This window comes from Ursus maritimus, unplaced genomic scaffold (assembly GCF_017311325.1).
Source record: "Ursus maritimus isolate PB19 unplaced genomic scaffold, ASM1731132v1 scaffold_25, whole genome shotgun sequence".
NCBI classification, from domain to species: domain Eukaryota; kingdom Metazoa; phylum Chordata; class Mammalia; order Carnivora; family Ursidae; genus Ursus; species Ursus maritimus.
In genome coordinates this window covers 22,280,599-22,295,384 of record NW_024425008.1, presented here as the reverse complement: position 1 = coordinate 22,295,384, position 14,786 = coordinate 22,280,599, and the positions used below count along the sequence as shown (strand labels likewise).

The 14,786-nt window shown below is 43.8% G+C and overlaps 1 protein-coding gene across 5 annotated transcripts in view; it reads left to right on the top strand.

The window, feature by feature from the left end:
* Positions 1-14,786, top strand: part of NRXN3 (neurexin 3) — a 1,447,337-nt gene that overhangs the window by 428,705 nt on the left and 1,003,846 nt on the right. For all 5 annotated transcript variants that reach the window (XM_040641595.1, XM_040641594.1, XM_040641597.1 and 2 more), the window contains 2 exons: positions 2,208-2,646; positions 6,645-7,028. In XM_040641595.1, the coding sequence (XP_040497529.1) occupies positions 2,208-2,646; positions 6,645-7,028 (823 nt within the window). The remainder of the gene's footprint in view (positions 1-2,207; positions 2,647-6,644; positions 7,029-14,786) is intronic.

Here is a 14,786-nt window from a genome sequence, read left to right as displayed (position 1 = left end):
AAGAGAAAGTAAAGCACATGGCAAAGCGATTGCCATACTCAATAATGTAATGTTAGCCCCTTTCCCTTTCATTTTTTTCCTGTTTGTTGGAAAGATGTGATGTTACTTAGAGATCGGAGGACCAAGACCCATCCCAGGGCACTGCAATCAAAATTCAGGTCTAGTAACAGCAAAACCTCTTTGAAATTCTAATTTTGGGGAATATCATTAATCCCCGCTTTTACATGGATCACACCAGGTTTCAAAAATCATAATAGTTTTTTTTTTTTAGTGTCTTAGGGTGTTTTATTCTCCCACCTATATATATGGAGGGCACATACAATGTGCAAAAAACACAGATCTCCTTCCCCACCAACTCCTTTTTTTTATAATAATTTTTTATTATGTTAGTCACCATACAATACATCCCTAGTTTTTGATGTAAAGTTCCATGATTCATTATGTGCATATAACACCCAGTGCACCATGCGATACATGCCCTCCTTACTACCCATCACCGTCCTATCCCATTCCCCCACCCCACTCCCCTCTGAAGCCCTCAGTTTGTTTCCCAGAGTCCATAGTCTCTCATGGTTCATTCCGCCTTCTGTTTAGCCCCTCTTTCTTCTTCCCTTTCTTCTCCTACCCATCTTCCTACTTCTTATGTTCCATAAATGAGTGAAACCATACTACAATAATTGTCTTTCACTGCTTGACTTATTTCGCTTAACATTATCTCCTCCAGCCCCGTCCATGTTGCTGCAAATATTGAGAAATCGTCCTTTTTGATGGCTGAGTAATATTCCATTGTATATATGGACCACATCTTCTTAATCCAGTCATCTGTTGAAGGGCATCTCAGCTCCTTCCACGATTTAGCTATTGTGGACAATGCTGCTATGAACATTGGGGTGCATATGACCCTTCTCTTCAGTATGTCTGTATCTTTGGGGTAAATACCCAGTAGTGCAAATGCTGGATCATAGGGTAGCTCAATTTTTAACTTTCTAAGGGACTTCCACACTGTTTTCCACAGTGGCTGTACCAACTTGCATTCCCACCAACAGTGTAAGAGGGATCCCCTTTCTCCACATCCTCTCCAACATTTGTTGTTTCTTGCCTTGTCAGTTTTTGCCATTCTAACTGGCGTAAGGTGGTATCTCAGTGTGGTTTTGATTTGAATTTCCCTGATGGCTAATGATTTTGAACATTTTTTCATGTGTCTGTTAGCCATTTGTATGTCATCATTGGAAAAGTGTCTGTTCATATCTTCTGCCCATTTTTTGATTTGATTATTTGTTTCCCATGTATTGAGTTTGAGAAGTTCTTCGTAGATCTTGGATACTAATCTTTTATCTGTAGTGTCATTTGCAAATATCTTCTCCCTTTCCGTGGGCTGCCTCTTAGTTCCTTCCCCACCAACTCTTAACACTTCATGATTTTCTTTCAGTAGTACATGTGCATGGTGGAAAAACAAACAAACAATACCACGGGGTGTTGTGAAAAGTCAGTCTCTCTCCCATTCCTGAATATGAACCTGACAAATCCACTCCCCAGTGACAATTTCATACTTTCTTGTGTTTTCTTCCAAGGACGTTTTATGCATTTAGGAACATATATACATATAACACATATGACCCCCAAACACACACACACACACACACACACACACACACACACACACACTTAACACAATGATAGTGTAGTGCACACGTTTATGTTCCTTGCTAATTTTACTTAACAGTATTTCTTGGAGAGCATCCGTGTCAAAACCAGAGCATTACCTTGTTTTTAAGGAGTGCATGATTGTCCATTGTGGGACGTGCTGGTCTGGTGCTGATGGTCATTTAGGTTGTTTCTGGTCTTTTACTAAGTATACTTCAGTAGATATCTTTGTATTTAAATATTAGTGTTTGTGCAACTCAGTTTCTCTTGATTTTTACTTGCAAGCTGGTTTCGTGTAACTTTCTGACAACACAAAGAATTGGCCAGAAGGAGACAACACAAAAGGAATAAAATAGAAATGTGGGGCCTTTTTAGGGCTTACATGTACCCCAGAGGTCTCTTCTGATGCTTTTTCAAACGCCGTGTCTCAAGTTTCTCATATTGTTTCAGACATATTGTGTCCTGAAGCCTCTTCTCGGGCTTTTTTCCCGGGTACCCAGTGAGCCGTGGCTGGGAGCTGTTTGCAAGGTTGATTCATATGGCACTCGTTTGGCTTTTGACAGGTTGTTTATAAGAATAATGACATCCGTCTGGAGCTGTCTCGCCTGGCCCGGATCGGGGACACCAAGATGAAAATCTATGGTGAAGTTGTATTCAAGTGTGAGAATGTGGCCACGCTGGACCCCATCAACTTCGAGACCCCAGAGGCGTACATCAGTTTGCCCAAATGGAACACCAAACGCATGGGTTCCATCTCCTTTGACTTCCGCACCACTGAGCCCAACGGCCTGATCCTCTTCACTCACGGGAAGCCCCAAGAGAGGAAGGATACGCGGAGCCAGAAGAACACCAAGGTGGACTTCTTTGCTGTAGAACTGCTCGATGGCAACCTATACCTGCTGCTTGACATGGGCTCAGGCACCATCAAAGTGAAGGCCACTCAGAAGAAAGCCAACGATGGGGAATGGTACCATGTGGACATTCAGCGAGATGGCAGATCAGGTAGGAAGAGGCATGATTGTGATTGAGAAGAGAGGAAAGCTGCAGCTTTTCAGTCTGTTTCCTGGCTCTCTATTTTTTTATTTTAATGTTTGCGCTTGCATGCATGTTTGACTCTTTTGCTGTTCTCTTTAATGGTTGTTGTAAGATTATGTTTCTGAACAAGATATCTGTCTCGTCGACGGTTCGCGTGGTCCTCCCTCCCTTGTCACTTACGGCAGAGCCGTCTCAGTGATAGCTCCAAGGCCCTGGAGCCAAGCATGGTTTTACAAGTCACATTTCCACTGCTACCAAAGAGGCTGTCGTGTCACTGATGTGATGTTTTTTCCTCCCCCTCCTTTTCTTCTTCTTTTTCTCATCACCATGGAAACACAATTGTGACATCACAGGTGCTGCATTATGTGATTACTCTGTAGGATAAGCTTCACTGTGCAAGAGTTTATGCAACGCTACACCCTTCAATAATTGGCAAGAGTCATGTTGCAGGGAGAAATTATGACAAGAAAGGAAAAGGCAAATTGATTTTTCCTGAAGTCATGTTCAATTTAAAAAGCCTTCCTTTGGTGTGAAAGCCTGTATTTCACTCTTTGCTCAGACCTCACTAACTCTCCCTTCCTCTTCATAACCTTTTACATTTGGTTTAAATGGCTTTGTTTGTTTCTGCAGCCGCAGATCAAGCAAGCTAGCCCCAGGCAGTACATAGCTACTGTGGAATGGTAACAAAGAGAGGGAGGAAATGTGCGCGCGCGCACACACACACACACAAATAGAGAGTCTGGAGCTTTTGAATGCCTGGACAGTCTGCCTGGCTTTCTCTGGACCATGTGGCAGTGAAGGTCACATTCTGTGCCATCAGAAAGGACATTTCACCGGGAGTGGTAACTAGAGCATGTGGATTTCACACCGATTTCCCGATTCTGCATTTAGGCAGTGTTTGGCTCAAGAAGAAGGGTCTTGGCTGTCTTTGCTGTATTTTTAAGGATTCTCTCTCCTGGGAAACACAAAGTCTGTCATTTGGACATTTTTGTGTAGGCGCACTTGGCCACTAATAGAAAGCGATAGGTTCCCTCAAAAGGCTGCAGCCAGAAATGGCTGAGCTTTCCGGGGATGGTGTTTCTGCATAATTCCACAGCCAGAGGGATGACGGAGATGGGCAGTGTTGCCCTTAGGAGGAGCTGGATGGGTTCTGCGTAGAGGGCAGACGGGTGGCAGATTGCAGCCCTGGCTGGTTTAGCGCCCAGCAGGATGCCTTATTGATTGTCTGAAATCTAATCAGAACCAAGAGGCTTCAAATTAAATGTGCTTGTTGAGTAAGAATGAACAGTTTGTGCTTTTTTTAACAGAAAAAGACACAAAAAACTATTTTCTCTGGAGGCCAAATCTTTTTCTCTTTCTCAATTTATCCATACAGTGTCAGCAGGGGCAGAGCCAGAAAGCTATCCTAAAATTAAAAGGGAAACACTTCTGTTGGTTTTAGGACCGCGTGTTTCGGGTTTCTGGAGTTCCATTATGGTTGATGGGTGTCAGGATTGGCTAGCCTAGACCTGACACAGCTTAAAGGTTACCTGTGTGTGTCACAGGCAGCCTAGAGCACAGGGAATTGTTCGATGTTTACTTCTCTTTATTCCCAGCACTGAGTGCTTTTTCAAGTGGGGCATTTATTTGTTAAAACCATCAGTGGACCCATCTTTGACAAATCTGTCTGGATTTCAGAAGCCTTGAGTTTCATATCTGGGAGCTATAGCTGGCCAATAATGATACATTTGATCAAAGCCTGTAATAATTTTCTGAGTAAACACATCATTGTCTCCTGAACGCAGCATAACACAACATAACAAAATCTTACTCTGATCTGTTAAACTTCCTTTCTTCACAAGGGTATCTTCTGGTACGTTTTTAGTTACAAACGTGTACCAGAATGAATAGTTATGAAAACATCTGTCTATGCAAGTATGGTCCCTCCTTCCTCGCTCATCCGGAAGAATGACATGGGGAAATCATGGTGATCACTCCCTAGTTGGGGGACTGGTTCTTGAAACTTGATTAAGTGCATTCAAAACAGTTGTGGTCTCACCCTCAGAGGACGGATTTCTCAGGATGTACTTATGGCTCCAACATTGAAATCCACTCTGCTGCTGTCCGTATTAGGCAAAAGCTGCTGCTCCAGGTTGGGGATCAAGCAGCTCTGTGGGCTTGTGGGGGGTAGAGAAAGCAAGCAGTGCACGAGCAAAGGAGACACAAACCTCAGCTTGCTCATTTGTGAAATAGTGCCCCTGTTGACTCCTCCCTCGCGAGACTATTTTGAGGATCGAGTCCAGAAAAGCACATACAGTACTTAAAAGGGTGACCAGGACATAATTATTGGTATGTAGGTTTCTAAAATTTTAAAAACGAAAATGTAAAGCTGATTTCTCTAGGGGAAAACTTCGAGGACAAAGTGGGGGAAGCTCTGTTGCTGGCATAACCCTCCCAGAGGTCCCTAATGGCTGGCTTTGTAATTTAGAGTGTACTTCACACTCTTGATCTTATTTGATCTTCTTGGCCCTTCAGGCTGTCCCTTTCAGAGCCCAGGGGACTGAGACTCAGGCAGAAATGAAGGCTGCCTGACCAACGGCAAGACCAGGTATCTTGGTACCAATAAAGCACTTCAAGAATACTAAGTAAATTTAAAATTTCTGGCATGATGTTCAGATATCACCTTAATTTTACGGTTTCTTTGATTTTATAGTTTAGGAAAATGGACTGTAAAGTAGCTTGGGGACTGGCCTAGGGGCAGAAGACCATTTAGGACGAGAATCCCAGTCCCCAGTTCCCAAGCCAGGCTCTAAGTTTGCACTGTCCCGTTGAGGGGTCCACGACCCTACTGCTGCTGTACCTGGACTGCCTCTCTGATCTCATCTCTTGCTCACCCCTTGTGCCCTCCCACTCTAGCCACACTGTGACTTACCCCAGGGCCTTTGCAGGGGCTGTTCCCCCTGCCTGGCATATTCTTCCCCTTGGACTTGGCATGGTTGCGTGCTTTTCAACATTGTGGTTTTAGTGTACCCATCACCTGCCTGGAGAGGCCTTCACCCACTATATGTATTAAAGGAGAACCCACAGGCTGCTACCACCCATTTTACTCTCTTCCTACTACTTACCATTACCTAATTCTCTTGCTTATTGAGTCATTTGTTTAATTTCTGTCCCTCTGCTCTGGGATATCCGCGCCACAAGAGCAGAGACGTACCTGTCAAGTTCATCCCTGCACCTACAAGTATACCAGAGACACAGCAGGTGTGCAATACATATTTGTTAAAAGAATAAACAAACATGTTCCAGTTAAAATTTCTCCAAGGCAGTGCTCCAAATATTCACTGGCAGGGCTGGTAACTAATGCCAGTGTAGAGGGTATTAGTGCATGGTGGGTTCCATCCTTTTGGGCACAGCAAGTGAGTGAGGAAGACTTTCACAAGCACTTCCAGAACCCTTACTCTGTCCCAAACCCTGAACAGCACTTTACATATATGAACTTATCTAATCATCACACCAGTCTGGGGGTGGGGACAATTATTTTCCCACTTTACAGATGAGGACATTGAGGCCCTGGCAGGTGAAATCACTTCTTCAGGGTTACACAGCTAGTACCTGGTAGAGCCGAGATTTAAACAAAGGCAGCAGCTGTGCTGCCCTCACCCTGTTTGGTGTGTGACCTTCCAGCCGAGACTCTGTAGAGAAAAGATATCACGTTAGGTATTCTTTCGTTCACTGAGATGGTCCTGAATCCTCCTATCAGTGAGAGCATCTCAGTAGCAAAGACTGGAACCAAATAGCCTAACATTTTCCTTTCTACTGTCTGGAAGCGTTTGTACTCCCTTGCTTGCATTGTTCTCACCTGGCCAGCCACCGTGAGTCTCTGAACCCACCTGCAGGGCTCCTTTCATTTGGTTCATTGACTGGCAGCCTCACCTGTGACGCTCAGAGGGCCGTTAGCTCACTCTGTCTCCGTCCTTCCAACCCAGGTACCATATCAGTGAACAGCAGGCGCACGCCATTCACCGCCAGTGGAGAGAGCGAGATCCTGGACCTGGAAGGGGACATGTACCTGGGCGGGCTGCCGGAGAACCGTGCTGGCCTCATCCTCCCCACTGAGCTCTGGACTGCCATGCTCAACTACGGCTACGTGGGCTGCATCCGTGACCTGTTCATCGATGGGCGCAGCAAGAACATCCGGCAGCTGGCGGAGATGCAGAACGCTGCGGGCGTCAAGTCCTCCTGTTCGCGGATGAGCGCCAAGCAGTGCGACAGCTACCCATGCAAGAACAATGCTGTGTGCAAGGACGGCTGGAACCGCTTCATCTGCGACTGCACGGGCACTGGCTACTGGGGAAGGACCTGTGAAAGGGGTGAGCTGGCCCTCGTGGGTGGCATGCAAGGTCCGAGTGGGCGTGGTGTATGGCAGGTGTGTCCCGAGATAGACCTACCGTGCTTTCTCTGTTTTATAGAAGCGTTTCCTTCCATTCACTGCTTTCCAGATTATACCCTTTTTGGTTCTGGATGCATGAATTTGTTAATTAGGGTTAGATCCCAGAAAGAGAAACTTTAGACTAAATATTACCGAGATCATGATACCTTTTCGGTTAAGTATGAGACGTCTTCTATCCAGAGTGGGTGAATACTTTTCTTTTGGGTTTCTGGGTGGGCTAACGAACTGGCTGTGTGATTTATTCATTTAACGCATGCATTTTGGAGCTTTCTACATGTTAGCTCTTGGATTAGGCTTTAAAAGTACACTACTGAACAAGGTAGACCCAGTCCTGTTCTCATGGAGTTGCTGTCTGGTGGAATATTTAGTCATTAAGTAAACAGTTACAAACATGGGGAGGTTTGTCGGAGGCAGCAGGATGTATTGGTTAAGAACATGAACTCTGGAGCCAGGCTAGGTGAGAAATCTCACCCTTATGGAGTGATGTGAATTTTATCAAGATAATCAGTATCTTTGAGACTTGATCAGGTACCTACCTCAGAAGGTATTGGTGATGATTCAGTTAGTGGGTTCCCATACAATGATTAATACATGTCAGTGATAGTTATAGTCGTAGTGATTGTCATAAACATCATTAAAAGGAAAATAGACGTTTGGGGGGGCCCTCTGTCTGGGGACCCGGCATACTGTAGAGGTTCATAGAAAAGCTGCTGCCAGGAAGAAATATGCGATGTGAGACTTGAAACAGGAGTAGGAGTTAGCTTGGCAAAGCGGTTAGAGGAAGGCATGTGTCTTAGACAAGAAAGACAGACTGTGCCAAGGGACAGAGGTAAGAAACCATGGCACAGTTGGGGAACTGAGTGAAGTCCAGAAGGTACTGGAGTGTGGCGTGAGGTAGGGGAAGGGCATGTGAGATGGCTGAAGAGGAGGGGAGCACACAGGCCAGGATGCTGGAAGAAGCCCCTTCCCATTCACCATGCTGCATCTTATATTTGCACTGAATATACAGTTTGGGTGAAGGGCAGATATAAAGGTAAAGAGAAGCAGCATCAAGACAAGGAGGTTCTGGTCTATAAGCTATGTCTAATTCCAGCTTGGTTTATTCTTTTATATGTCAAGCTTACAGACTTCAAACTGGCTGTCCATAGGTTGTCAGCCTCTATTTTATTTGAAAGGATAATTTACATAGTTATCAAGTGTTTGCTGAGGGCATAGCTCTAGGGTTTTAAAGATACTGCATATTCAATAGACATAGTTCCCGCTCTCAAGAAGTTTATCATTTCTTTATCTGAGGAGTTGAGATGTCTCTACAAGAAACAGTAATAAAATGATACAAGGTAGCAGCATGAGCACCACTGGTGGACCAGACTAGGAGGACATAGAGATTCAGGGAAGAGAAGACTTTCTTGAGGACCTGCAAGGTCTCATCCCTAAAGACCACCAGTGGCCAGAATTGTCCAGTATCAGGAGTCTGGGGATGAGGATGAATTCTGGAACAAGCCTGGAACAGGGGCTGGATAACTAGGCAAAGATGTTTTCCGGGACTGGCTTTTGTGAGGTCCACTGCGTAATAAGAGGTGTTTCAAGAGAACTGTAGATCTTTTTTTACATCTGGATCAAAAACAGGACACAGCACATTGGGGTAAAGGAGGAAGAGACAACTTTCTTGGAGCTCATGGAATGTAAATTCAGACTTGCTGAGTTTTCAAAGCTGCCAAAAGCCGAATAGGAGCTAAGATGAGGAAGCAGCCATCTAGAACACAAGTGGGCCACATGGGGCTGGTCAGTCTGTCAAGCTCCTAGACTTTTTCCAAACATCTTTGTAGGGTCGACTACCCTGGTCTTGGTTTGGGGCCATAGAAAGGGCATTTGACCTCTGGGATGAGTGAGACCGTTTTGGTGTAAGCCACACTGTTACAGATCTTCCACCACCTACGATGTGGTGTAAGAACCAGAGATCACTTCAGACCCCTCACTTCTTCCTCTAGGGTCTCTCCCCAACTCAAGGGCCTTGGGACTGCTGAAGACAGGAGCAGTGACTGTAGCCAGCTGTGTACGGTATCTCTGAGCTCACCTATTCCAAGGGCAGATCCATGGGAGTTGGTCCAAGATTTGCCAAGTACAGTGAAAGTCATGCACCTTTTACGTTGTCACTTCTGACTAGTCATTAAGAGGCAGCTGATTGGGGATATATGAGGGACAATTATTCCTGGGACAGTGCAGCCAAGTCATCCATTCTGGCCAACTGAGAAGGAGCGTAACAAATTTAAGACATTTGGTCTATACATTGCTCAAATCCCAGACGGTGCACCTGATTGTTTTGTTCCCCTGCTAATTGTTTTCTGGCCCTGTATTGTTCCTGACACCATGTTCAGAATGAATCAGTGGAGTGTAAAAATGATAGGACTCCACTTGCTAGCAGAGAAAATAGAGTTTCCCAATGACATTGTTTTTCTTTATTGAAACTGATTTCTCAGTGGAGATGCTTTGAGTGTCTTTTATTCATTTTTTTAAATACATGATGCAGACATTTATTGAAACCCCAGTGTGTTACAACCCTAGTTGTATCAGATCCTGGAAATGCAAAATCACTGACATATCTCCTGATTTTGATAAAGGGGTATATAGTCCTTCCAGGGAAACAAAGGGAAATGTGGGAAATGTGCTAACATGTGGTAGATGTTATGCTCTATGTTTATAGGGTAACAGTAGGGCAAACAGATGGGAGAGACCAGGCCTGTATAGGGGAGTGATGGTTAGGAAAAGGGGATTTGAGGTTTCTTGGATCTTCTTGTCTCCTATTTCTAACAAAACTATGACCCTAGAGGCACTTCTGAAGAGTGGGGAAGGCAAAATATTTGTTAATGCTGCCCCACCCCCTGTGACCCCATCAACCTGGGCACTCAGTTTACCATTTTCTCTACTTTTTTTCTATAAACATTAACCCTAAGCCTAGAAATGATCATTCGTACTGAATGTGATAAGATTAAGACAATTTCTAAGACAGTGTCTCCCATCCAGCCCAAACTGTGCCCTCTACTTGGACTTTGTTGTGGGATCAGTCCCTCGATATCACTGGTCCCACAATAGGACTGGTGGGGTTAGAGAGGCATTTGTTTATATAAAACAGAGAAAGCATAGGTGGGATGTTAAAACTGGTATTCAGAGAAAAAGCAGAGTTGGGGATGGCCCAGGTCAGACCCTAGATCAAAATAGCCCAAGAACTCAAGCAGAGTGAGCAAGCAGTTCGGTCTACGGGGTGACTCCCAGATCAAAGCTGTCCCCCAGAGACAGTGGAATAAGGCAGGGACCTAGGAAATATATGACTATATGACAGTAATGTTCACTTGCAGGAGTATCTTTCTCTTATAGTAAAAGTGGATGACTCTTGCGTGTACCCTCACGAGAGTGCTTCTATTGCCTGTGAAGATAGCAACTCTAAATCTTGACATTTAACAATCAGCTGGATGTTGTATTTAGATGGTTTTGGGATGATCTGATACTATTCTAAGAAGATGTAGATCTATCTTCCCATCCCAGTTGTTCAGCTCTAGCTATTTTGGTTTGTTATTCATAGTGAGTGTGGGAGACGTCTGTCTCCATGACCTAAAAAGCAAAGGCCTGTTTTAGCTGCTTAATGCTGGTCACTTTATTTGACATACTTGTCTGCTGGAAGAACACCTGCCTTCCTGTGAAGCCTTATTGTATTGAGGAGACGTTCAGCTTCTCTTTCTTAAGAAGATACGATCAGTTGATGTGGAACAACCACGGGATCTTCTCCTTGTCCAGGTGGCCAGACCGTTTAGTTCAGTTGGTGGGAGCGAAGCATCAGTAGCCAAGACTATGGATTTGATTTGTTTGTGGACCATCAAGCTTCAGTTTGATGAGGCCACTGCAGATTCTATCCTCTCCCTTGGGTGGCTTTTTCTGAATGTACGCCATCATTTATTTAGCAAGCAAGAACAGAGGATTCAGCACAAGTCCATTCCTATGACAAGAAAATTAACCCACAGTACAGCACTTAGAATCAGGGTGGCCCTAGGGGTTAATGGCATGAATGTTAGAGTCAGATAGACCTGGTTTCTGTGCTGCTTCTGTCACTTACTAGCTCGGTGACCTACAACCAATTTATCTCTTAATTCTAGAAGAATTAAGAATTAAGCCTCAGTTTCCTTATCTATAAAATGAAGATGCTAATACTTTCTAGGTCATATTCTTTTGGTTGCAAGCTACAGAACTGACTATGGCTAACAGAGTCAAGGAAGGGGATTTACTGCATGATTACCTAAAGAGGTACTGATCAGATGAAGGTCTCACTAACTACATCTTTAAAAGGGAAGCAGAGTAGCTCCGGGGACCCCAGGGCACTGCAGTTGAAGTGATTCATCTCTCCTAGCTTCCAGGTTCTGGATTTTTCTATCTATATTTACATTTTCAAAAAAAAAAAAAGAAACTGATTGGCCCAATTTGGTTTGTCTGTCTTTCCTTCCATCTATCAGCTCTGTCCAGGTGGGTGGTCACCTAGAATAAAGGATCACCCAGATGCACACGCACGTTTGTTTGTGTGTGTGTGTGTGTGTGTGCACGCGCATATAAATAAAATGTTACTGAACCGTTTTCTTAGTGCTCTTTCATGGCTAAGCTCAGCATACCCCGACCCATAAGGCCATATCCTGTTATAGATATCCAGCCATGTGCAACTGCTTCTGTCTGATAAAAGAAAATATTTCCTGGGATCATGGAAATCAGATGCCTTTGAGAATATTAATTTGCACAACCAAGAGAATGTGATGAGAGGGTAAATCTGCTCTTCTCACTGGGTCCCGGGATTCCATTCATCTAATAAAAACACCAGCTGAAAACCAAGAATGCAGATATTCTGAGTTTTCTCAAGTGACTCTTGTTCCAACAGGGAAAGAGTGCAGATAGCAGCTGTTCCCCTTTCCAGCTCAGGGACTTCCCTTTCAGCCAACCCTCTGAATGCTGCTGTGTGCTCCTGGGAAAGCGGCGGCACCTTCTGCCTGGGAAGGCCGAGATACCACCTTTAGATGAGATGGGAATGTCATCTGGATGCCACGTGGAAATTATGGTGTCAGAACTAGTAGAGCTGGCAGGTGCTGTTGATGTTTCCTGTTCCTGATCCTTGTTTCAGTAGGTGAGGAATTGGAAACATCACTTTAACTTGGAGTAGCTGTAGAATGGTTAAAATTCACGATTCCTGACTCTTAATCTATTGCACTTTCTGTTACATTGAGCAGCCTTTCCTTCCTGTATATCTGAAAGAGGTTAGATTATAAGGTCATTGAGGGAAAAACAATGCATTAAATATCTGTGTGGCCCCCCACTGAGGCACTGTGCTATACAGATACTGTGTGGTTGTTCAATGTTGGAAGGCCCCAGCCCTCTGTCCTGGGTCTCCTGTTAGTCTGCACACTCATCCATAGTCTGTCCTCACCCATTGCCGTAGCATTGACAGTCATCCGTATGTCAGTGACTCTCAAATCCAGGATCTCTAGCCTGGAACTCCAGCCATGTGCAACTGCTTCTGTCTGATAAAAGAAAATATATAAAAGAATATATAAAATATAAAAAAATATATAAAAATATATAAAAAATAAAAGAATCCCAGATTTCTGTATCTAGTTGTCTACTTGAGATACCCATTTAGATTTCTGATAGGTATCTTAATCATAACATTGAAAAACAGAAATTCTGAGTCCCTCCTCTCAATGTTAGACTTTTTTTTTTTTAATGTTTTTTATATTTTTCCCATCTCAGTAAATGGCATCACCGTTGTCTTTGGCATTCTCATTGATTTTTCTCCCATCTCATTAAATCTCTCAGCAGATTCCTGTCGATTCCTTATTTAATCCCATCCTCATCTGTTCACCTCTCTCCCTCTCCATTACCACCATCCATTACACAGACATCATCTTAGGTTGGTCTACACTGATCTCTTTTTTTTGGACTAGATAGCACGTCATATGATTATGAAAAGCTCAAAATCATTTTTTGCCTTTTTTTAGAGTATTAAAGTTAGATTATTAAAATGCTTACATGTTCAACACATTCCNNCTGTAAGTATCTTTAGTTTCAGTGGCTTTTGATTCCCCAAATTATAGGAAATGAAGCTATGATACCTCTTTGGAAATAACTTCAGCATTACCGTAGCAATTGCACAAGTAGGCATCTATCTCTTCTCTGTACGAGGCATGGTGAGCTAAATTGTGGGATGCAAATTTGTAGAAGACATGGTTTCTATTCTTCATGAACTCAAAGTCTAGTGGAGGGGATGGAGAAGTAGTCTGCAAATTGTAATGCAGTCTGCCAAGGGCAAGAATTCAGGGAATAATCATAGGGAAGAAAGAGATAGCAATTGGAAATCAAAATATGTTTAGCACAATATATCACTTTATAACTGGTTCTGGATCCACTGGGATCTGCTGAGACTGACTCACTGGTGTAGGAATAGAAGAAACCCGGCTTCCAAGGTCAAATATAATAATGCCGGTCACTTTTATAGGTTCCAGTGCCATTGAAGATCTGCCCCTATTCCACAGGGATTCACAGGCCCTTTATTTAGATATGTGACCTTGAGATTCTTACTTGGATACTCTGGCTTCGCTGTTCTGCAAAAATAAAATGAGGCAGTTGAGTTTCATGCTCTCTCAGGGCCCCTCCAATTCTAAAACTCTGCGATTCTCAAATGTCATCAGCTTGGCAGTGTCTTTCCTTATCCTGAGGAGAGGGGTAAAGGTGAGTGAAGGGCAGGATAGGAATGCAAGTCCTTGTTCTTTCCAGGCTGCAGAACTGTCTGAGTTAGGAGGCTGGGTTTAGTTATATCAGCACTGCAATGAAGTACTCTGATTCCTTCATCCATGAAAATTAATGCCTCGGTGTACTGGGAATACTTCAGGCCCGTGATACATAAGTTTTAATTGATGGATTCATGAATAGAACCTTGGATTTCGTAAGAGCATTAGAAGGCTGTCACCTTTTCAGTCCAGTTTTTACCCCTTTTGATGGGTAATGACATGTATCAGAGAAAGGGTCTTTTTAAGAAATAGACCATTCATCAACACCAACCAGCATGTCCTCACTTTTTCTTATTTGTTGGTATTTGGGTTATTTTGGTGACTACCATAGCAGCAAGAAGATTTATCCTCTTCTTTATCCTCTTCTTGTTTTCTGCTTATGATCCCAGGAAGTTGACCCATAGTCCATGAAGCCTTCCTAGGTGTTATTCTGTCAGGTTAGGGTCTGAGACACTGCTGATCACACCTGCTCCTGTAACTTCAAAGACAGAGTCAGGGAAAGAGATTCTAGCTGCTCTGGAGTCTTGAAGCTCAAGGACCTCAGAAGGACAGGCTGGGGACTTCAGACATCTTTGAAAAATCTACAGGTAGGCCTGTGGTCAGCCTGACAATGTGAGGGTCAGAACTTTGGGGCAGCACGTGATAGCCGCTTAGGACCATTTCACGCCTGCTGTGGGCTGTGGTTCTGTCAAATGCAGAGACATGGGGGCCATTTATATTGCCAGTCTGTACCTTTATTACTGCCTTGGCTAAAAGCTTCTTAACTGCCAGCAGACATCTGCCCATTATGGACGCAATAAATTGAGATGCTGCTGAATTATGAGAAACAAATGCTTTAAAATGCACGCAGAGTATTATAGCCT